The sequence below is a fragment of the Canis aureus genome, chromosome 14, assembly GCF_053574225.1.
Source record: "Canis aureus isolate CA01 chromosome 14, VMU_Caureus_v.1.0, whole genome shotgun sequence".
NCBI classification, from domain to species: Eukaryota; Metazoa; Chordata; class Mammalia; order Carnivora; family Canidae; genus Canis; species Canis aureus.
Window position 1 is genome coordinate 48079791 of NC_135624.1, and position 21819 is coordinate 48101609.

At 49.1% G+C, this 21819-nt stretch overlaps 1 protein-coding gene across 2 annotated transcripts; it reads right to left on the reverse strand.

Annotated features, from left to right (window-relative positions):
- Nucleotides 1-3889: 3889 nt before the first annotated feature.
- On the reverse strand, nt 3890-20020 carry OCIAD2 (OCIA domain containing 2). Of its 2 annotated transcripts, XM_077847965.1 has the most exons (7): nt 19869-20020; nt 17044-17171; nt 11990-12086; nt 10303-10356; nt 6624-6671; nt 5540-5657; nt 3890-4070 (listed from the first exon to the last, which is right to left on the reverse strand). In XM_077847965.1, the coding sequence occupies exons 2-7, from the start codon at nt 17107-17109 to the stop codon at nt 3989-3991; spliced, it is 465 nt and encodes a 154-aa protein (XP_077704091.1). In that variant the 5' UTR covers nt 17110-17171; nt 19869-20020; the 3' UTR covers nt 3890-3988. The 2 variants fall into 2 exon arrangements, with proteins under 2 accessions (XP_077704091.1, XP_077704092.1); XM_077847966.1 differs by lacking the exons at nt 11990-12086; nt 19869-20020.
- Nucleotides 20021-21819: the final 1799 nt, after the last annotated feature.

Here is a 21819-nt window from a genome sequence, read left to right on the forward strand (position 1 = left end):
TGCAGGCTGTTGGTCCTGCATCTAGTCTTGGGCCTGATCTGATGACCCTGGAGAGACCTAGGAGGAAGCACAGGGCTCTTCAGGCTTAAGTTTGGACCTGGCACACCTTCGTTCCTGCCTCATGTCTCGCCTACAGCAAGTCACGTGGACAAACCCAAAGTCAAGAGAAGCTAGTTTGCCCCACTCACGGTGGGAAGGAGATGCAAAACTACGTGTCAAGAGGCATAGCTGTAAGGAGAGGTAAGGATGAGGCTGGTAATCCAATCTCTAAGGCAGCTAAGGTGACCATGCTGCCCCCAAATACAGTGGCCGTTGGTTTGTATCTAGCTCACACAGACCCCACATCACATCGAGGTAGAGCTGTTGATTCACACATCTTTTCTCCTCTATTTGCTGCTTTGAGGGCCAGGATGTACAAATACCCCTATTTTTTCTAGCACGTTGCCTTGCATATTGTAGATCTTGAAAAACATCCTATCGAATTAATGACTGAAGTCGTTCTGGGCTCCCACATCCTAAGGCCTGTGGTGACAGCCCTGATTTTCAAAATCAGCGAGGTATTCAGGGAGGTGCCTTCTTGCTCTTTCTTCCCCACCATCATTCTCCGGCCCTTCCTCTGCCATCACCTCCCCATCCCGACCCTCATTCCTGCCGCTCACATCTGGAGATGAGAGATCCTCTCCTCCAATCAACCAAACTGCTCTTTGGGGGGGGGGGGTGTTTTCCAATAAATTCTTCAAGACCATCCCTCAGTCGACCCAGAGTCTTCGGGCACTCACCATCAACGCCGCCCGTCCAGAAGCCGGAAGGGTGAATGAAGTATTTCCCAGGGCACTCGACACAATACTCACCTGTCGAATCATGCGTCTCAAAGTGCAAAGGCCCGAGAAGAGCGTCGTGAACTCGGAAAGAGCCAAGAGTGGAATGAGCTGCCTTCGCTCAGAGCGACCAGCTGCGTGAGCCTAACAAGGGGAGGCGACTTCAGGATGGGTCATGTGGAAGCCTAGCCCAGGCCAGACGGGTGACACAATCACGTATTTTTGGGCTCCACCGAAAGTAGTAGTAATAGTGGTGGTGCTGGTGGTGGTGGTTCTGGTGCTGGTGGTGGTGCTGGTGGTGACAGCTAACGTCTGACAGCTACCGTCCCTCCCGGGGCTGTCGGAGCCGTGCTCTAGTGTGGCATTCTGTGAGTATTAGCTCATTTGATTGTCATGAACGCCCCATGGGGGAGCCTCCAGTGTGTCCACTGGGCACAGGAGGAAACGGAGGCCCAGGTGGCTGACTCCGTGTGGGAAAGTGGTGGAGCCGGGGAGGAGCCCGGGGGGCTGGGGGGCCAGGGCGCTCCTGCTGGGACTGGAAAGAGAGGACAGTACGGACCTCTCCAGCCGTCCCCAGACCAGCATGCGACAGGCTGGACACCCCGCTCCAACGGTTGAAGACACTCAGAGGAACCTGCGCCCCAATATTTAAAGCCCATTCTGTGAAAGAAGAATAAAAATCCTATTTCGGGGCAGCCCGGGTGGCTCTGCGGTTTAGCGCCTGCCTTCGGCCCAGAGCCTGATCCTGGAGACCCGGGATCGAGTCCCACATCGGACTCCCTGCATGGAGCCTGCCTCTCCCTCTGCCTGTGTCTCTGCCTCTGTCTCTATGTCTATCACAAATAAATACATAGATAAATCTTTAAAAAAAATAAAGTAGAAAGGTTTTGTTGGATGAACAGATCGCACTATTTGAAAATCGAGATGATCTACATGACATTTTCATTGTTTTAATCGAGTCACTCAAGATCTTTTATTACTTTCATAATGTTAACAGAAGATAGATAAGTCATCTATCCTGACAGCAAAAGACTATATTTGCCTAAGTGGGAATTTTAAGATACACAAGCATTATATACATCTTTTTTTTTTTTTTTTTTTAATCACGAAGGTGCTGCTTTCACGAGCTGATGACCAGTGTGGTAGTGTTGGTGACTTCTAAATGCCGAGAGACAAATGCCACTCCTTCGACACCTCTTCCTACAAGAAACAGACATCCTCCCCCAGATACGCGCTTCCTAATACATGCAATAGATAATGCAGCAAAATATTTGAGATTTGTTGGGTGACCTTCCAGGTTTTTCTTTATTGATTTCCTTTCACTGTGTGAAAGCAGAGATCACTGTGATAAAATGTTTCAATGAGTAACTTAGGAAAAGCCGAGAGCCTGAACAATAAGTCCAGTCTGAGTCAGAAGAACGATGAAAATGTGGGCTGTGAGAACAATGAGCTCTTCACCAATCATAGATTCATCTTTTCCCAGTATCCCCAAGACTGATCTCAACATTAACTCCCTGTGGTTAGCAATGTGAAGATGATCCGATCCCCAGGAAATCAGGTTCTGTCTTGCAGGACATAAATGTGCCTAATTTTGAATTTTGGCCAATCACCGACAGAACCAAGGGTCACCAATGGCTAGTTGTCAGAGCCAGGCCTTCAGCTAAATCTGTGACGCTATGATGTTGGCTCTGGGTTCTGATTTACAGAAATAGGACTCTACCACCTCAACGACCAGAATGTGTGATATCAAGGAGACGAAGTCAAAATCACTCTATTTCAGACACTTAATATTCACACAAAAATAAAAACTCCTATTTTTGGTATTTAAAAAAATATTTGGAGTGCCTGGGTAGCTCAGTCAGTTAAGCATCTGCCTTGGGCTCTGGTCATGATCCCGGGGTCCTGGGATCAAGCCCCACATCAGGCTCTCTGCTCAGCGGGGAGTTGGCTCTCCCTCTCTCTCTGCACCTCCCCCTTTTCACGTTTGTGCTCTCCCTCTGAAATATTTACTTTAAATCTTAAAAAATAAGCTAATGTTTTATATCAATTATTAACTTCTGTTGAGATTTCCCTTTTTACCTGCATAGTATAGATTTCAGGATGTATTAAGTAAAACACAAACACGTACACACGCTCACACATACGTACACATATGCACAAACCTAGTACATAAATGATGACACGTACATAAAGCATTTTCCTGAGAAAATGTCAAGATGCAAGGGCAATTTTCATGTACGGCTCAGACAACTTGCCATAAAACACAAGGTCCTAATGGAAGAGGTTGGTTGGTTGGCGGGCTGTTTTCATGCAAAAAACCTGGCAATAGGAATCCAACCCCTAGGGTTGGGTTGACTGCTTCTAAGCTCCTTATAGCCCTAAAAGCTTATCATTTCTATGAATTAATTCTTCCCGGGATTGTTCCCATAAACAAACTGTTCCTCGGGAGAGGAGACACAGTTTGGAAAGTTGTACATATTTATATACAGGCCACTAGCGGTACCTACAAGAACCCAGTTCTTTAGGGCCGACAATGAGCATGCATGCACCCATCAGCTAAACAAGTAATCTAAAGATGACAGGCTTTCCCAAAACTTTACCATACCGATGAGGAGAAAGTCATCTAGGTCACTAAAGGAACGCGGGCTCAGATTCCAACTCTTTCAAGGGAAACATTTTTTAAAAATTACATTAAAAATCTTAGTCTCTACATTTTAGAAAGCGCTTCTCAAACCTGTAAGACACAATCTCTCTTGCCCGGTGTTCCTACCTCTATACACATGGGTTTTCTGTGGGCTGTGACTTCCCAAGTTCCTCCCTACATTTATTTCCATCCTCTCTCAGAGACCTGAATACCCTGAACAAATGCAGAGTGAGAAAAAACGCATCAGGGAAGGCTCTAAGCTCTTTTCATGTAGCTGTAAGCAAGGGAAGGGGTGCCACGTAATTTCTTTTTTTGGTGTGTGAATGCTCCGGACATGTTCTCAAATAGCAGACAAACATATACCGCTTGGTTTAACTGAGAATCTCCCATGGAAAGCATTTCAAAAGAGTGAGAGGATCACAATGTGTCTGTTCCACTACACGTGTATTATTTTAAAGTACACTTGAAATTTTGAATGTGTTCAAATTCAGAGGTTGGAGAAACTCCAGAAGCCGTAGATACACGTTTAGGAAGCTGAAGGCTGGGAACTTCCCTTCTCGTATAATCCGTGCTTAATTTTGCATTCCTCACAGGTAAGCAGGCAGTGCCTAGAACGGAAGCAAAAACAGAAGTTTGTGCCTTGACCCTGGAAGGTCTAGTCTTCACACAACATCATTGGCTGACACTTTCTTTCTGTTCTTTGTTTGTTTGTTTGTTTGTTTGTTTTACAGAGAGCTCGAGTGGTGGGGGAGCAGCAGAGGGAGAGGGAGGGAGAGAATCTCAAGCAGACTCCATGCCCAGCGCAGAGCCCAACATGGGGCTTGATTTCACGACCCCGAGATCATGACCTGAGCTGAAATCAAGAGTCAGATAGCTTAACCGACTGGGCCACCCAGGCGCCCCGGGAGACATTTTCTATGTTAAAGTCCACAAGCCTAATTTTTAAAAGAAAAATGGGAGCTGTTTTGTGGTTTGAGATGCCCCCAGAATTTCATCCAAAAAAAGTGCCAATAATGATCTTCATGTCCAATGTTCTCACATTTTTCACGCTGCCTCTCAAATAGAAGCCACTGTGACAAGTGAGGGTCTTTAGAGAACTGTGTCCCCACCATTAGTCCTATAAATACTCTTGCAGAAATAGCTATTCTATACTGAGCACTTCCTGCCAGAAATCATCATTTATACTCCTTAGCATGCCACGAAAACAGTCCCGATCACCATTCTCTACGGAGGAGAAGTCTGGAGACCAGGGAGTGTCAGAGACTGGTCCGAGGTACTCTAACTGCAGAGGGAATGTCCTTAGCTCCCACGCTTCCTTTTTTTTTTTTTTTTTTTTTCTCCCACGCTTCTGAATGAGAACCATGATACATAATAACCTAGGAGGGTCCCAAGAAGTCTTGCAGCAAAGAAGCCTGTTCACGTTCCGTGCGGCTCCGTGATGGCAGAAGCCACGTCTGCTGATGAAGATGTTCTTTAGAGACCTGCACTCTGCCCTGAACATGGTAGGTGCTCACGGAATGTGGAGCAAATGAACTAGGTAACTGAGTCATAATTATTATTGAAGTTGAATTGCAGCAGCTCAACAATTGAGAGTTAAAGGGGGTCATTTTCCCACAAATGGATATGCAGAAAATTGTTCAATGGTATGAGGCATGAAAGGGCCTTCGTTTGACTTTTTATGATTGTCTTCATTAAAATCCCTCAATCAAAAAGATCATGAACCTGTTGCAACTACATGGATGGAGCTAGAGAGTATTACGCTGAGCAAAACAAGTCCGTCAGGGAAAGACAAATACCATATGATGTCACTCATATGTGGAATTTAAGAAACAAAACAAATGAACAAAGGAAAAAAGAGAGACACCAAGAAACAGACTCTCAGCGCTAGAAGACAAACGGATGGTCCCCCAAGGAAAGGTGGGTGGGAGATGGGTGAAGTAGATGATGGGGATTAAGGAGCACCCATCATGAGCCTGAGTAATGTCTAGATTGTACACCCGAAACTAACAGAACACTGTACGTTAACTATACCAGAATGAAAATAAAAAACAATAAAATTTTTTAAAAAGTCACAAACCTGTTATGCCCTGGACCAAAGCCAGCCCCACGTAGCTGATCTTCAACGGAATGGAATTTACTCTGGCATACTCGTATGTACGATGCCTTCCCAAGGGCAAATCCCAAGATACCCGCAACTGCAAAAGCAAGGTAGGAAAGATCATTGAAAAGTTCAGAATCTCCCCCATTAATTATCTTCTAGAACTTTCTACAGGAACAGTAGTCGTATTTACACGAAAACTACCATGATAAATCAACCAACACAACCTCTGGGGATGAATCTCCCCATTAAAGAGCAGGATGGGGAAATGGAGACTTAGTGATGTCGTCACTTTTGAGCGGGTGGTCAGGGGAGAGCGGGACAGAGCAAGCGAAGGTGCTGTCTCAGAGACCAGCGGTAGAGGGAGACCCAGTTGACAGATAAATGTCTGAGGCCACCAGGGAAGGAAGGGGTGGGGTTTGGGTTGTGGCTATAGGTAGCTTCCAAATTACTTGGCAGGAAATCCCTTACATTCTCTCTATGGGTTGGAGTAGGGGGAGCAATCCATCCTGCCTGCAGGGGAGAGAGGGCACGAGTCAGAGGGAACCTCCCAGGGGACAAACAGCCAACCTGCTCCTCCTGCTGGGAGTGACGGTTCAGGCTGTACACTGGGGTGCATCCTCCCTACACAAGAGGTCCATGTATCATGAGTGGAATAGGAGGAGGCCCCAAGTTTAGGGTCAGGGTATTATTACAAAGTCCCCGATTTTTAAGCCATTTCTCATTTGCTATGTCCATTACAGAAACTATTTTGAAAAGGCTAGCCAAAAGGAGAATTAAAACCCCCGATGGCTCCATCATTCAGAGGCTCTGCTGTCAGCTTCCTCTCGTTCATCCTCTTCGTCCAGGCTTTAAAAAGAGGCTTGTTGCAGCTGGAGGCCCTACTGCTCAGCCCTGTATCAGAAAGTGCTGAATGAACCAAGAACGGCAAAGTGACAAAAAACAGAGTCTGATCTTTCAGAGTCAACACAGGCAGTCGGTTAGCCTGACGTCCCTATCGCCAGTTGCTATAAACAGCTTTTAAAAAAATGAATCTTTTCTTTTTCGAACTTCTATGACTTACGTGCAACTTTGGGCAATGATCCAAATCTTGGGTTAGATGCTAAATAACCTAAGGAGCAATATATAAATACATTATTATTTCAGTTTATGACTTCAGGTTTACAAAGTATAAAGAGACCTTCAAAGTTTAAGATGTATAGATTCTCCATCTAAAGAGGTTATTTATTTATTTATTTATTTATTCATTCATTCATTCATTCATTCATTCATTCATTCATTCATTCATGAGAGACACACACAGAGAGAGAGAGGCAGAGACACAGGCAGAGGGAAAAGCAGGCTCCCTTCGGGGAGCCCGATGTGGGACTTGATCCCAGGACCCCAGGGTCACACTCTGAGCCGAAGGCAGACACTCAACCGCTGAGCCCCCCGGGTGCCTGTGAAGAGGTGATTTTTTAAGAGTTAGAAGTCAATTCTTGATTGAGCTTAACTTGCAAATAACCATTTTTGGCAAGTAGCAAGTAATAGCTTGCCAGAATGTCTAGAAAAAAGAATATGAAACAGAAAATTCAAGTCTGATTTAAAGATATCGAGGCGGGGGTGTGTGGGGTGGCACCTGGGTGGCTCAGCTGGTTGAGTGCCACCTACTGGTTTCAGCTCAGGTCATGATCTCAGGGTCGTGAGGTCAAGCTCCACGTCAGGCTCCATGCTCAGAGCAGAGTCGACTTGGGATTCTCCGTCTCCCTCTGCCTTCCTCCAGCTCTCTCTGTCTCAGTAAATAAATAAAATCTTAATAAATAAATCAAGATGTCAAGGCAGGGCTCCTGGCTGGCACAGTCTGTGGAGCATGCGACTCTCAATCTCGATGTGTAAGTTTGAGCTACACACTGGGTGTGGAGATGACTTAAAAAATAAAATATTTATTATTTTTTTTATTTTTTCCTTTTTATTTAAAAAATAAAATCTTAAAAAAAAAGCTATCAAGGCAAAGGTGGGGCTAAGAACTTAGTTGCAGGCAACGAGGCATCACCCCCTTGTTTTTTTAAGTAATTCAACAGAGTCCCAGTTTAGAGCTTCACAGTATATATCTAACTATCACAATTTTATTTTATTTTTATTTTTTTTCTATCACAATTTTAAAACAAAAACATTAAAATCTGTTGTAGGCAGGGCAGCCCGGGTGTCTCAGCGGTTTAGCGCCGCCTTCGGCCCGGGGTGTGATCCTGGAGTCCCGCATCGGGCTCCCTGCATGGGGCCTGCCCCTCTCTCTCTGTGTGTCCCTAATGAATAAATAAATAAAATCTTTAAAAAGAAATAAAATAAAATCTGCTGTAGGCAGAGTAACAGTGTCCTAAAGATGTCCATACCCAACCCCTGGGAACTAGGAAGAAAATGGAATTAGGATTGCTAATCATAGCTTCAATATAGGAAGATTATCCTGGATTATTTGGGTGGACCCAATGTCATCAAGACGTATTCATCTCGAGAGTGGAAGAGGGAAATTCAGAGCCAGAGCCAAAGGAACTTGCCTCAGTGGTGCTGGCTTGCAGGCCGAGCAAGGGGCCACAAGCAGGGGATGTGGGGGGTCTCTAGAAGCTGGGAGGAAAGGGAGGCCCCAGACCAGCCTCTCCCCCACTCGCCCCGGGGAGGCCCGCAGCATTGCTAGCACTTTGATTTCTGCCCCCAGAGGCCTATTTTGGGCTTCTGACCTCCCAAACCGTGAGATAATAAACTTGTACTGTTTTAAGTCACTAACTAGGCTTGTGGGAATTTAGCAGCCATAGAAAACCGATACAGGAACCTGGAAAAGTACATGTGCACACATGCAGGAGACTGTAGATTTGAAACCGTTTGTATCTAGAAAACATCGTCCCGGTAGATGTTGGGGCCATACGTTTTTGTCAGAAATGGTCTGACAACGGCTTGCTACTGATTGATGAATATACTTCTATAAACAGGCTCTCTTCCAGTTATAAAAATGAAATCCGGGCTCCTAGGCGGTGGAGTCAGTGGAGTAGCCAACTCTTGATTCTGGCTCAGGTCATGATCTCAGGGTCTTGGGATGGAGCGCCGTGTAAGGCTCCGGGCTCAGTGAGGAGTCTGCTTAAGGACTTCTCTCCCTCTCCCTCTGCCCATCCCTCCACTCATGATCTCTCTCTCTCTCAATTAAATAATTTTTTTTAAAAGATTTATTTATTTATTTATGATACAAAGAGAGAGAGAGGCAGAGACACAGGAGGAAGGAGAAGCAGGCTCTATGTCAGGAGCCTGACGTGGGACTCAATCCTGGGACTCGAGGATTGCGCCCTGGGCCAAAGGCAGGTGCCAAACCGCTGAGCCAACCAGGGATCCCCTCAAATAAATAATAAATATTAAAAAATGAAATCATATTTAATAAATCACCTTTACAGACAAGAGTAATATTGAGTGAACGGGATTCTCCTATATATACGACATATGTGGTCTTTCAGACCCCAAAAAGAATGAGAACATTTTCCCTCACATTTACTGGGTATAAAACTCTTTTGAAAGTCCTGGTAATCAGCGGCCTTCAGGATGCTGGGCTGCAGCAAAGTCAGGCGCCTTCCTGTTACCTGGGCACCAGGCAGTGACTCTGGGGGGCCCTGGTAGACAGAGATCAAAAAGAAGAGGGCTACACAGGGAGAGTGGGAAACTCTAAGAGGCAGGGAGAGCCTATGGGGCAGATGCGGGGCGGCTGCTAGTTCTCTTGCTCTGTTGTTCAAGTTAGGGACTCGGGCACAGAGAAAGGCACCGCACCGGTTTCCCGTGCTGTAACAACTTAACTACAAACCTCGTGGTCTAAAGGAACATGGATTGGTTACTTTCCAGTTCTTGAGGTCAGAGGCTCCAAAGGGGTCTCACTGGGTGAAGCCAGCCCATCTGGGTGGCTTCACCAAAATACGGCACCCTGGATGCTTATAAACAACAGAAATTTAGTTCTCAGTCCCGGAGGCTGAGATCCAAGGTCAGGTGCCAGCCAGCATGGTCGGGTGAGGGCCCACTTGGGGTCACGGACTTCTTGTTGTCTTGTCCTGGGATGAAAGGGGCTAGGGAGCTCTGTGGGATCTCTTTTCCAAGGGCACTAATTCCCCTTTCCAAGGCTCCACCTCCCCTCCAAAGACCCCATCTCCTACCACCATCACCGTGGGTGTTGGGGCTTCAACATGTGAACCTGGAGGACACAAGCATTCGGACCAGAGCACTGGGTTAAACTCAGGGTATTAGCAGAGCCGAATTCCTTTCTGGAGGCTCTAGGGTCTCTTGCCTTTGCAGCTTCTGGAGGCCCAGCCACATCCGTGGACTCAGGGGCCCTTGCTCCATCTTCACAGCCAGCAATATTGAGCCGAGAGCCCTTCCCGAGCTGCCATCCCTCTGGTTCCATCTTCTGATCCACTCTTGCATTTTTAATGACACTTCTGATGACACTGGGCCCAACCTGATAAGCCAGATTTATCTTCTTAAGGTCGGCTGACGGACAACCTTAATTCTATCTGCAACTTTAATTTCCCTTTGCCACATAACCTAACATAGCCACTCATTCTGGAGATTAGGACATCTTCGGGGGGGGAGGAGGGGGACTTCATCTGAAAACAAGCAAAAACCTGCATAAATAAATCCTTCACCAAGAAACAAATGCCAGGGGCCAAAAAAGCTGTCCGGAGAGTCTGTGAAAACGGGGCTTTCTAAAGTTTAATTATGAAACAGATACAGAATCTTACCTTGGTGGACGAGCCCTTGGGTGGCAAGCATGCTCATGAGGGAGAAAGGCAGGGCTGTGAAAGAAATAGGCCCTTCAATATTGCAATTTTAAAGCTTGGCACCTCACCCAGAAGTCAGGGGAAATTAGTCTGCGTGTTTTTCCCTCCCTCTCTTATCTACCTTGGCGACGAGTTTTCAGTCATTTGTTATTATACTTTCTCAACAAATATTTATTAAACACCGCATGCAGAATTTTCTTGAGATCTGCCCCAGTCACTCAACCCGAAACACAGGTTCGGTGTGACAACCTAGCTACATGCCCCTCCATCTCCGACATCCACTTTTACTGAATGCCCACAGTGCACCAGCCTCTCGGTGTGTGCGTGCACACTTAGCTGTGTCTTGTGAAATGTTCAATCCTACATTAAAAAACCCAGCATAAATAAATAAATAAAATAAAATAAAATAAAATAAAATAAAATAAAATAAAATAAAATAAAATAAAAAAACCAGCACAAGCTCTTTATACCCTATCCAGGCCCGTGCCTACCTTTGGTCTTGAATGACTTGACTTGGGCCAATTGACTTGGCCGCACAATTCGGATCTGCCTATTTTCTGAAGATTACAAGATTATCACATTCCTGTTAAACACGGGGTGGTGCTGGGCTATGATTTTTTAAAGCAGGCAAGTTAGTCTGGCCAAGGCGTATCCAGTTCTATCAAAATGCAGCCCTCGTTCCAAAAGAGTAAGAGAGCTGATAAACATCAAGCTCTTCCTAGCAACCGAGAAAAATCGAACAGCAACCGATTTCTCCCCTCTCATCTACCTGATGGTACTCGAATGGGTCACACTGAAATGTTACTTTGCTAGCGCTTAGCTAAGTTACTGATTCATAGGTGCAAACATTTTTTTTAAAAACCATGGATTTCTGGGAGCGCCATCAATAATGACAATAATGTATGGTGACTATCAAGTTCTCAAGTGTCACTTCCCAAACGATCGACCCTGAACTTGAACGATCTGAGAAATCACAAAGTGCATTTCCAAGTATAAATCATCCCCGTGCTGCAGAACACGGGGGGCTAGATCTGTGGGCCTATCCTGACATTTTCAAATGACAAATCGTGAATTTTTTTTTAAATTGGAAGAGACTTGAACACACAGCATGAATTCACACCCTCGTCTCTGTGAGGCGGGCCTGGCGAGAGGAAGGGAGTCAGCAGGAAAGGTCATTTCAGAGCCTTCGAAGAGAAGCAGCCGCGGAATGTTGGCACATTCTTCACTCATCCCGCAAATGTTCAACAGGGGATTTCTCCAGGGGCCGCATGGGCTTGGCTCCGGGGTGAAGCCCTGAGCCTGACATCGCTCCTGAATCCAGAGGAGGGGAGAGTCTAGCGAAACCCAGGAAGGTCGAATCTTTCAAGAAATTCTAAATAGCACTCTTGGGACGTGTCCTGGGCCCCCAGAGAAGAACAGGCCCCGAGTGTGCCTCACTTCTGGCTAAATGGGGGAAGGTGCTCCGGACTCCGATGCCGTCTGGGCCCCGAAGAGGATCTCGGCGGGGTTTGCCTCTACACAGCCCCCCGACGTGGCTGTTCTTCAGGGGGAGCTGGGCAAAGGCCCCACTCGGAGGTGAACCATCCCCAGAATTCTACCGTGACACGTGGGCAGTTTGTTAACAAAGAGTAAGAGGGGACACAATTACCTCTCTTCCAGAAACTTTCTTCTTGACATTCTCGGATAATCTTGGAAATCTCTCCCCTGTGGATGTGCAGTTTTGATTTTGGACAGAATAACAGGCTCTGTAAGGAAAGGTACACGGTGAGCGGACTGGGGTTGTTAGCACGGCGTCTGCTCTGTTTGCCCCGGAGGAGGGAGGAGGGAGGAGGAGGAGGATGGGGGAGGAGGAGGGAGGAGGAGGGGGGAGGAGGGATGAGGGAGGAGTGGGAGGAGGAGGGAGGAGGAGGTAGGAGGGAGGAGGAGGGATGAGGCAGGGGGAGGAGGGAGGAGGAGGGGGAGGAGGAGGGAGGAGGGAGAAAGGGGGAGGAGGAGGGAGGAGGGAGAAAGGGGGAGGAGGAGGGAGGAGGGAGAAAGGGGGAGGAGGAGGGAGGAGGGAGGAGTGGGCGGGAGGGGGAGGGGGAGGGAGGAGGAGGAGAAGGGATGAGGGAGGAGGGAGAAAGGGGGAGGAGGAGGGAGGGAGGGAGGAGTGGGAGGAAGGGGGAGGGGGAGGGAGGAGGGAGGAGAAGGGATGAGGGAGGAGGAGGCAGTGGGAGGAGGGAGGAGGGAGGAGGGGGAGGGGGAGGGAGGAGGAGGAGGGAGAAGGAGGGAGGAGGAGGAGGAGTGAGGAGGGAGGAGGAGGAGGGAGGAGGGGGAGGAGGAGGCAGGAGGAAGAGGAGGAGGGAGGAGGAGGAGGAGGAGGAGGAGGGAGGAGGAGGCAGGAGGGAGGAGGAGGCAGGAGGGAGGAGGAGGGAGGAGGAGGGAGGAAGGAGGGGGAGGGAGGAGGAGGGAGGAGGCAGGAGGAGGAGGGAGGAGAAGGGAGTAGGGAGGAGAAGGGAGGAGGAGGCAGGAGGGAGGAGGAGGGAGGAGGAGGGAGGAGGAGGCAGAGGAGGAAGAGGCAGGAGGGAGGAGGGAGGAGGGAGGAGGAGGGAGGAGGAGGCAGGAGGGAGGAGGGAGAGGAAGAGGGAGGAGTGGGAGAAAGGAGGGGAGGGAGGGGGAGGAGGGAGGAGGAAGGAGGAGGGAGGAGGGAAGAAGAGGGAGGAAGAGTAGGGAGGAGGAGGGAAGAGGAAGGAAGGAGGAGGGAGGAGGAGGGGGAGGGAGAGAGGAGGAGGAGGAGGAGGAGAGGGGAGGAGGAGGATCAGGGGGAGGAGGAAGGGGGAGCACGGGAGGGCTCCTGTCTCTGTCCACACAGCTCCCTCTGCTTGCAAATGCTCCTCGCTCCCTTTGCCTGCCTCAGTGTCCCTAAGACCCAGGCCGGTGCTGCCTCCTGGGTGACGAAGAGATTTCCCTAAAGCACACGGTACACAGCTGGGATCCCATTCCGAGCAGGGCGCTCCAAGGTGGCCACGTACAGGTGCCGTCTCCACTCACCCATTTATACTCCCCAACGCAGTTTTGGGCTACGAACTCCTCAACGGATTGCTTTTAATTTGTCTGCATACGCTGCTTTCTATCTTCTCAGGGTTTGTTTTCTGTTTTTTTACACATTTTTAAGTGCTCTGCCCGTAGCTTTGTGGAACCAGTGACACGGTTGACACGATCGTTTTTACTAGACCTGCAGTAGCCTTTTGCTCACGTCAATACGCTACACGCTGGACTGACCGCCGTCACTCAGGCCCCTCGGGATGCTCACTCACGCTCACCTACATTTTCCCTTCTCACCCCCCCAACCCATCGCTGCCATTCTGGGGGGTTGACGTGCATCATTTGTTGGTACCCGTTGTTGCAAGACGTTCATCGCTGCGGGTGCACGCATCTTTCTTAGGCAAATGGCTTTGACTTCTATATATCATTTTGCTTAAAAAATGGTTTCAACTCAGCTCTGTGCTTTTCAGATCCACCCGTGTTGCTCATACACCCAGTTCCGTGTCCTCACGGCCGGTCGATTCTCCAGCAGGCCTCCAAGTCCCCACCGACACACATCTCCTTACAGTCAGTGCCCCTGTGAGAATGTCTTCAGGTACAAACCCAGAAGCAAAATATAGGATGCGTGTATTCCTCATCTGACAAAGTCTTTTTATTATTATTATTATTATTTTTACAAAGTCTTGCTAGAGTTCTCTCCCCGGTGGCTACATCACTAACCACTCACAGCAGCAGTGCCTGAATGTTCGGTGCCTACAGAGCCTGCCTAGGAGCTGTAAGCTGGATCCTTAGCAGATTAAAGAACAGATTTTTATTTTTTTATTTTTTTAATTTTTATTTTTTACTTTTTTTAAAGAACAGATTTTATAACATTTGGCATTAACCAGTTTTCTGAATTTCGACAGTCTAATCAGTATAATGTTATTTTCTTCTCATCTGCGTTTCTCTCATAACTAATGTGTTTGAGAATCCACCTATTTTTCAGCCAGAATGCCCTTCTTCTAGAATGTTCGGGCAATCCCTCAACTGCCTGGGTTGTCATCTTGCGTCACACAGAGGCTCGGTACTTTTTCATGGTGCTAAAATACACAAAACAGAATACTTACCATTTTAACCATTTTAATGTATACAATCCAAGGCACTAAGTACATCCACAGGGGCTGTACAGCCGCAACCCCCTTCCAGTTCCAGAACTTTCTCATCGCCCCAAAAGGAAATTCCATATTTATTAAGGGGTCTCGCCTCATTCCTTGCTTCCCCCCGACCCTCAGCAACCTGACATGCTCATCTGTTTCTGTCTCTATGGATTTGCCTACTCTGGATGCCTAAGTGGCATCATATACATACCATATGGTCCTTTTCGTGGCTGTCTTCTCTCCCTGTGCATGTTGTCAGGGTTCATCCATGTTGTAGCAGGTGTCACTAATTCATTTTTTTTTGTGTCTCAGTAATATTCCCTTGAATAGATATACCACTTTTTTTTTTTTTTTTAAATCCAGTCACCTACTGATGGATATTTGAGTCATTCCCACCTTTTGGCTATTGTGAATAGAGCTGCTCTGAGCATGGATGCGCAACTTTTGTTTGAACACCTGTTTTCAATTCTGCGGGGCCGTCCGGTAATTCTCTGCTTGACTTGCTGAGGACCTGCCAACCAAACTGTTTTTTCCTCAGCAGCTGCACCATTGTACGGTCTCCCCAGCAAAGTATGAGAGTTCCAGTCTTCCCACATTCTTGTCGACACTTCTCATTTTCTCTTTTGTTTCCGTTCTTTTCAAATTAGCACCTTAAATTTTTTTGGATATAAATTTTTTGATTAATTTAAGCGAAATGGACTAAATTGTCTCTGTTTTTTTTTTTTTTTAAAGATTGTATTTATTCATGAAAAACAGAGAGAGAGAGAGAGAGAGAGAGAGAGAGAGAGAGGCAGGGACACAGGCAGAGGGAGAAGCAGGCTCCATGCAGGGAGCTCCACATGGGACTCGATCCCGGGTCTCCAGGATCAGACCCTGGACTGAAGGTGGTGCTAAACCGCTGAGCCACCCAGGCTGCCCTGTCTCTGTTTATAATTATGGTAACGCTAGTGATTGTGAAATGGTATCTCACTGTGGTTTCGATTTGCATTTCCCTAATGACCAGTGACATTGAGCATCTATTCATTTGCTTGTTGGCCACTCACATAGTTTTCCTTGGAGAAAAACCTATTTAAGTCCTTTGCCCATTTAAAAAAAATTGGGCTGTCTTTTTGTTGTTGAGCTGTCAAAGCTCTTTGTGTATTGTGGATATTAGGCCCTTATTAGATAGGTGATTCAAAAATAATTTTTTTTCCCATCCTCTGGGTGGTTCATTTTTTAAAAACAAGTTTTATTTCATTGGTTCCTCACTATACAAGTCACACTTGTATTTCTTTTTTTGTGAATTATTTACATAAGATCTCTGTCATTTACCTCTTGGACTTTTAGTGTTTTTCTTGGGGCGGAGCTCTTTGGCTTTTGTGTTTTGCCTTGTCTGATTTTGCCAGTGTTTGTTTTTGGACTCTTTGTAGTACTTTCCCATCGTCTAGGTACCACTGTACCAAGCACTTTATATTGCACGATGACAGGGTGGTAGGACCCCTTGGCACCTATGCCTTCGGAGTTGTATAAATAGCTTGAGTAGGTAACCTTTGTCTTCTTTCTTTACGACTCCCCACAGCACAGCACACAGATGACAGTGGTCAGAGAAGGAACTCTCCACTTACCTTTGTTCCTCAGCAAGCACTCCTTATCCCAGTGTAAATACCTCTTCTTGGTTCTGCCTATGGCTGTGGCAAACGTAGGGAACGCCTCCCTCCCTCCTCTGTCCCAAACATACACCTATATACACGTCCAGGATCAGGGATCCAGATGATGACAATAGCTGTGAGTCCTGAAGTCAAGCCTGATGCTGCCGCACGGTCTCCCCAGGGGAGCTCTGGTGCTCCTTTCCTGTACAGCCATAAATGTTTCATGGTTCTCTATTTCACAGAGGCAACTCGGGTGTCAGAATTCTTTTCCTTATGACTTGCTATCATTTGTCTGTTTGCTTCTCCTAAACTTTGCTCCTTTAATACCACCTCCTTCATTAAATTATTTTTAGCTGGAAAAGTTGACACTAGAGAACATGAACTCCGTTTACCATCACGATACTTAATCTTTGCTTTATGTTTGTGGCCCCAAAACATATAATATTCATTCTTTACACTTTGAAAGACTGTGCCCATGTTAACACTAGGGTTCTCAATCTGATTGCTAATTTAATTTATTTGTTAGGGAATAGCGGTCAGCAGCATATACTTAGTATGATTAGCCTTGGCAACAAAAATGTAAAAAACAAGAATGATGTATCATCCTGTCAGATTCAGTTAAGAGTTTTGCTCTGCTAAACGAAATTTCTCCAGTCACTGACAGCCTACGTAAGAGCGAGTTAGGCTAGATTCTGAGCAGGGAAGAGTAAAGAAAGGATTTTACAAATTAAAATGTAAAAGGCTCTTTTTCAAGGAAGCTAAAAAAATACTTTCCTTCCCCATCCCATTATCTCTGAACCCACCCAACAACGTGCCAGGCTGAAAAAAAGCAAGGTGACCATTCAAGGATGAGGCTTAAGGAACGTTATATGATAGTCCTCTTCAGTTGGCAGACTTCCGAATTAAAAATATACCTGCTTGCTTGGTGGTGGCAAATGGGGGCCTTTATCTTGGTTTCCATGAGTAGACACTGAAGCCATGATGCCTTCGTCTTTGCTTCTCTTCTGGTTGGGTGTACTCAGCTTACTCGTTGACCCAAGGCCTAAGGAAAGTAGAAAGGAGTCACTATGCTGTGGCTAAATTTCATATCAACCTTAAAAACATCCTTAGTATCAATTCACCAAATTGGAAAACTTGTTTTCATTTTGTCATCAGTCTTCATCTGCCACCATCTGCAAACTCACGTCCATTTTTTTTTAATTTATTCATGAGAGACACACACACACACACAGAGAGGCAGAGACACAGGCACTCACTGTAGGAGTAGGGGGAGAAGCAGGCCCCATGCAGGGAGCCTGATGTGGGACTCGATCCTGGGACTCCAGGATCACGCCCTAAAGGTAGGGGCCGAACCGCTGAGCCACCCAGGGATCCCCTGCAAACTCACGTCCTAATGCTTCTCCCCCACTAACACACACAAATTAACTCACTATGGTGACGGATCAGGTTTAGAGTGAAGTGACACACTATGCACAGTTTTACTACTTAAAAAAATTGTGTCCTAATCAAAGTTTTAATTCATTACAAGGTCACTAACCACAACAAATGCTTATTGAGTGTCTACTGTGTGTCGGGCCAAGGAACACAAAGATGGATAAGGGAAAATCAGTGCTGCAAGAGCTCCTGGTCTAAAGGGGAATATAGACAAGTCGGCAGTTACCCAACATGCAAGGGGCTCCCTTACAGCTTTGTACAGGGTATTAAGGAAGGAGAAGAAGAAAGGTCTATTCTCTCTGGTCATTTTTTTTTTTTAAGATTTTATTTATTTATTTATTTATTTTTTTTCAGGAGAGATACACAGAGAGAGGCAGAGACACAGGCAGAGGGAGAAGGAGGCTCCATGCAGGGAGCCCGATGCGGGACTCGATCCCAGGACTCCAGGATCACGCCTTGGGCCAAAGGCAGGCGCTAAACCGGTGGGCCACCCAGGGATCCCTCTCTGGTCAGTTCTGAAGGCACTAAAGACTAAGACTCTTGAGCTTTCAAGGGGTAGATGGACTCCAGAGACAGGAAGATCAGTTTGGAAGGTGCTGTAATAGTCCAGCCAAGGACCTGAAGAGACCTGAACCAAGACCCTGGGGAAGGATAAAGATGATAAACTTGTGCTTGGAAGTGTTGGATTTGGGTGCCTGTGGGGTCATGCATTGGAATCTGCCAGTAGGAATTAGAATATTTGATCATTTGGGTCTGGAGTTACAGATTAGGGACAGGCAGGGAACAGGAGTTTTGGGAGTTGCTGTCATAAAAATGATAGGTAAAGCGAGAAACACGAATACAATTGTCTACAAAGAGTGCTGGAAAATGAGAACATTGAGGCCGAGGGAATACCGACAAAAGAAAAACAAAACAAACAGGCCAAGGCAAATGACTGAGAAGGAATAGTATATTCCTTATTACACTATTATAATAGGGAACAGAGGAGTGGGAGTTTCTGAAGGAGAAAATGAATTATTGGTACCACATGGCTCAGAAGAGTGATTTGGCAAGAATGGGCATATTTCCAGGTGGACCATGGACCCTCCCTGCCCCACCCGGCTCCAACGATGGCCACTGCACTCTGCTGCCCCCGCCTCTTGGACTACCACCAACTTCCCTGCACAGTGACAACCTTGTCACACACGATTCTGTTTCCCACTCAACTGCCAGGCATGTGAACCAAGGGGACCATTAGCTGGGCAGGGTTTAACCTCAGATGTGTTGTTATAGAGGCAGCCTGCGGATGCCCTACACTGGAGAGGCCTGGAGTCAGAGGCCTGAGTTCAGGTCCTGACTCTACTCTTGCTAGCTCTGTGCAAGTTTTATTTTTTTATTTTTTGTTTTCTTAAGATTTTCATTTATTTATTTGACGGAGGGAAAGTGAGGGGGAGGGAGAAGCAGGCTCCCCAGCGAGCAGGGAGCCCTATGTGGAGCTGGATCCCCAGGTCCTGGGATCATGACCTGAGCTGAAGGCAGAGGCTTCAACCGACTGAGCCACCAGGTGCCCCTGGGGCAAGTGATTTAATGTGTCTGTGGCCTCAGCTTTCGCACCTGTGACGTGGAGGTAATGCACAGAGCGAGGGGCTTGAGGGGCTGTTGCAAGGATAAGGGATGAGGACGGGGGACTGAGGTCCATAAAGCCCCAGCTCAGTGCCCTGCACGGGGGAGCACGAGCAGCTGTCACATTGACCCTATTTCTTGCTGATCTCCAGGAAGTCTGCGCTGGCCTTAAGTCCTGTTAGATAATCTCGGCTCAGGCGGCAGGTCTGCCGCTGCCTCAGATCCGGGGGCAAAGATCCCGGGCTCCGGCGGTCAGGCCCCCTGGCGCCCAGGGAATCCCCAGCCCACCCGAGCAACCCTCCGGGAAGGCCTTGACTCCTGGGGGCAGCTCCCACCACCAGGCCAGGGTCTGCTTTGGGGTCCCTCTACTTTTTCAGTGGTTGGGGCTGGACTTCCGACCCCCGGGCAGGGGGCCTGGGGGGGCCCCCCCGCAGCAGGACGCGGGCTCAGGTCACAGCGGAGGGAGTCAGCCCGCAGGAGTCCGCCGTCCCCAGCCTGAGGCCACCTGCACGACCCCAAACCCCTCCCCCCCGCACCCCCACCCGCCCGAGCCAGGCCCCGAGGGGTTAGCAAGGGGCGACTCCGGATCCCCCCGCCCCCGCCCCTGGGGACCCAAGCAGTGGAGCGAGAGCATCCCCTCCGCCCTCCCCCCCCCGCCCCCAGCTCCCCGCCGTCGCTCCCGCCGGCCCCGGGGAGGCCTCACCTGCTCAGGTGCGGATCCGGACCAGCCGCGCCGAGCCCGCCGCGACCGCAGCTGCCGCGGGACCCGCCGCCTCCCCGCGCTCCGCCGCCGGGCCCGACTGCCCTCCTCCCGCCTCCCGCCTCCCGCCTCCCTCCTCTCTCCCTTCCTCCCTCCTCCCCCTCCCTCTCTCCTCCTCCCCCTCCCCCTCTCTCCTTCCTCCTCCCTCCTCTCATCCTCCCTCCTCTCTCCCCTCCTCCTCCTCCCTCCTCCTCCCCCTCCCCCTCTCTCCTTCCTCCTCCATCCTTCCCTCTTCCCCTCCCTCCTCCTTTCCTCCCCCTCCTCCCCGCAGCTGCCCCCATCCCCGGGGGCGTCCTCCTCCCCTGGCTCCGCCCCCTGCCCCCTCAGCACCTGCACCCACGCCGGCCTGCGGCTCCTCCCTCCCTGCGTGACCTCAGCGCCCTCCCACCCGCCGCCGCTGGGGCTGAAACCCGGCGCTGGGAACCTCCCTCCCCCCTCCTCCCTCCCCCCTCCCCCCTCCCTCCTCGCCCCGGAGCGGGGACCCCGAGATGCTGGTTCCTCTCCGCCCGCCCGCGGGGCTGCGGCGCCGTCCCCGGGGCGCGCCCTCCAGCTGTGCTCCCCCGCGGCCCGCCCGCCCGTGGGTTTGAATGCACAGTTGGCAGGTCCGGCTGCGAGCGTCAGCTGGCTCCTGTGACTGGGTATGTGTGCACCCGTGAAATGGCCACTATCACGAGCCCGCTTAACGCCCCTCGCTCCGCAGTAACCCTCCGTCCCCCTTTTTTCCCCTTTGAAGACTTTTAAGATCTCCTCTCTCTTAGCAACTTTTTAAAGGATTTTATTTATTCAGGAGAGACCCAGAGAGAAGCAGAGTCACAGGCTCCCTGCAGGGGGGCATGATGTGGGGCCCTATCCCGGGACCCCGGGGTCACGCCCTGGGCCGAAGGCAGGCGCTCAACCGCTGAGCCACCCAGGCGACCCGCAACTTCTTTTTAAAGTTTTATGTATTTAAGTAGTCTCTTCACCCACGTGGGGCCCCTCGAAGTCCCCACCCCGCCGTCGAGTCGCATGTGTCTCAGACCGAGCCAGCCGGCCCCTCTCTCAGCAGCGCCCACACGCAGCGCTGTCGTTGACTATGGCCCGCGTGCTGCGCCTTCAATGCCCACGATTGACTTATTTTATAACCGAAGCTTGGGCACTGTCACCCATCCGCGTGCAATTCCTTTTACAACCTTTAGAGTGAGTACCACCCGTCTGCATTTTAAGGGGAGGCAAGTGAGTTGTGCGCGGCCACCCTGGGGGTTTGGGATCCAAGCCAGGTCAGCTTGGTCCCCAGCCTTCTCTGTTGTTCTCTGTCCCTGTGCTCTGGCTTCCTGCCACTGGGGGGCAAGCTGCCGGGTGCCTCTGCCATCTGCATCCCTTACCCCAGCCTCAACTGAGATTCCTCCCTGGGATTGGGGCCCGGGGACTCAGGGAGGGTGTTGAGTTGGGGGACAGGTTGCAAATCGCCCAGAAGGCCCCCATCATTTCTCACCGGTTCCTCCTGTCCCGATTGGTCTCTATGCCTCTGGCCTCCACTGCACGGCAGTGCTCACCCCCTTGGGCCCCTCCACGCCCGACTCCTGCCACCCCTCCATTCCTCCCTTCTGTTCCTCAAGATAGCTCAGCCCTGTCCACCTGAGGCCTGGCATGGGGCCTCCCCCCCAACGGGAGTCCCCTCTTCATCCGTCCTGTCCTGGCTTTTTCCTACTCATCCTTCTCTGACTCTTCCTCGGAAAGACCTGCCTCTACCCAGGGAGGCCTTGACCCCCACCGGGCCTGCCTACCCTAGGTCTCCCTTCTCCCTCATAGCAGGCTGCCTGTGGTTTTTTCCAGAGCACTTATCATGCGTTGTTACTACGTACTTATTAGTGAGCTTATTTTTTTTTTTTTTTTTTTTTTTAGTGAGCTTATTTTT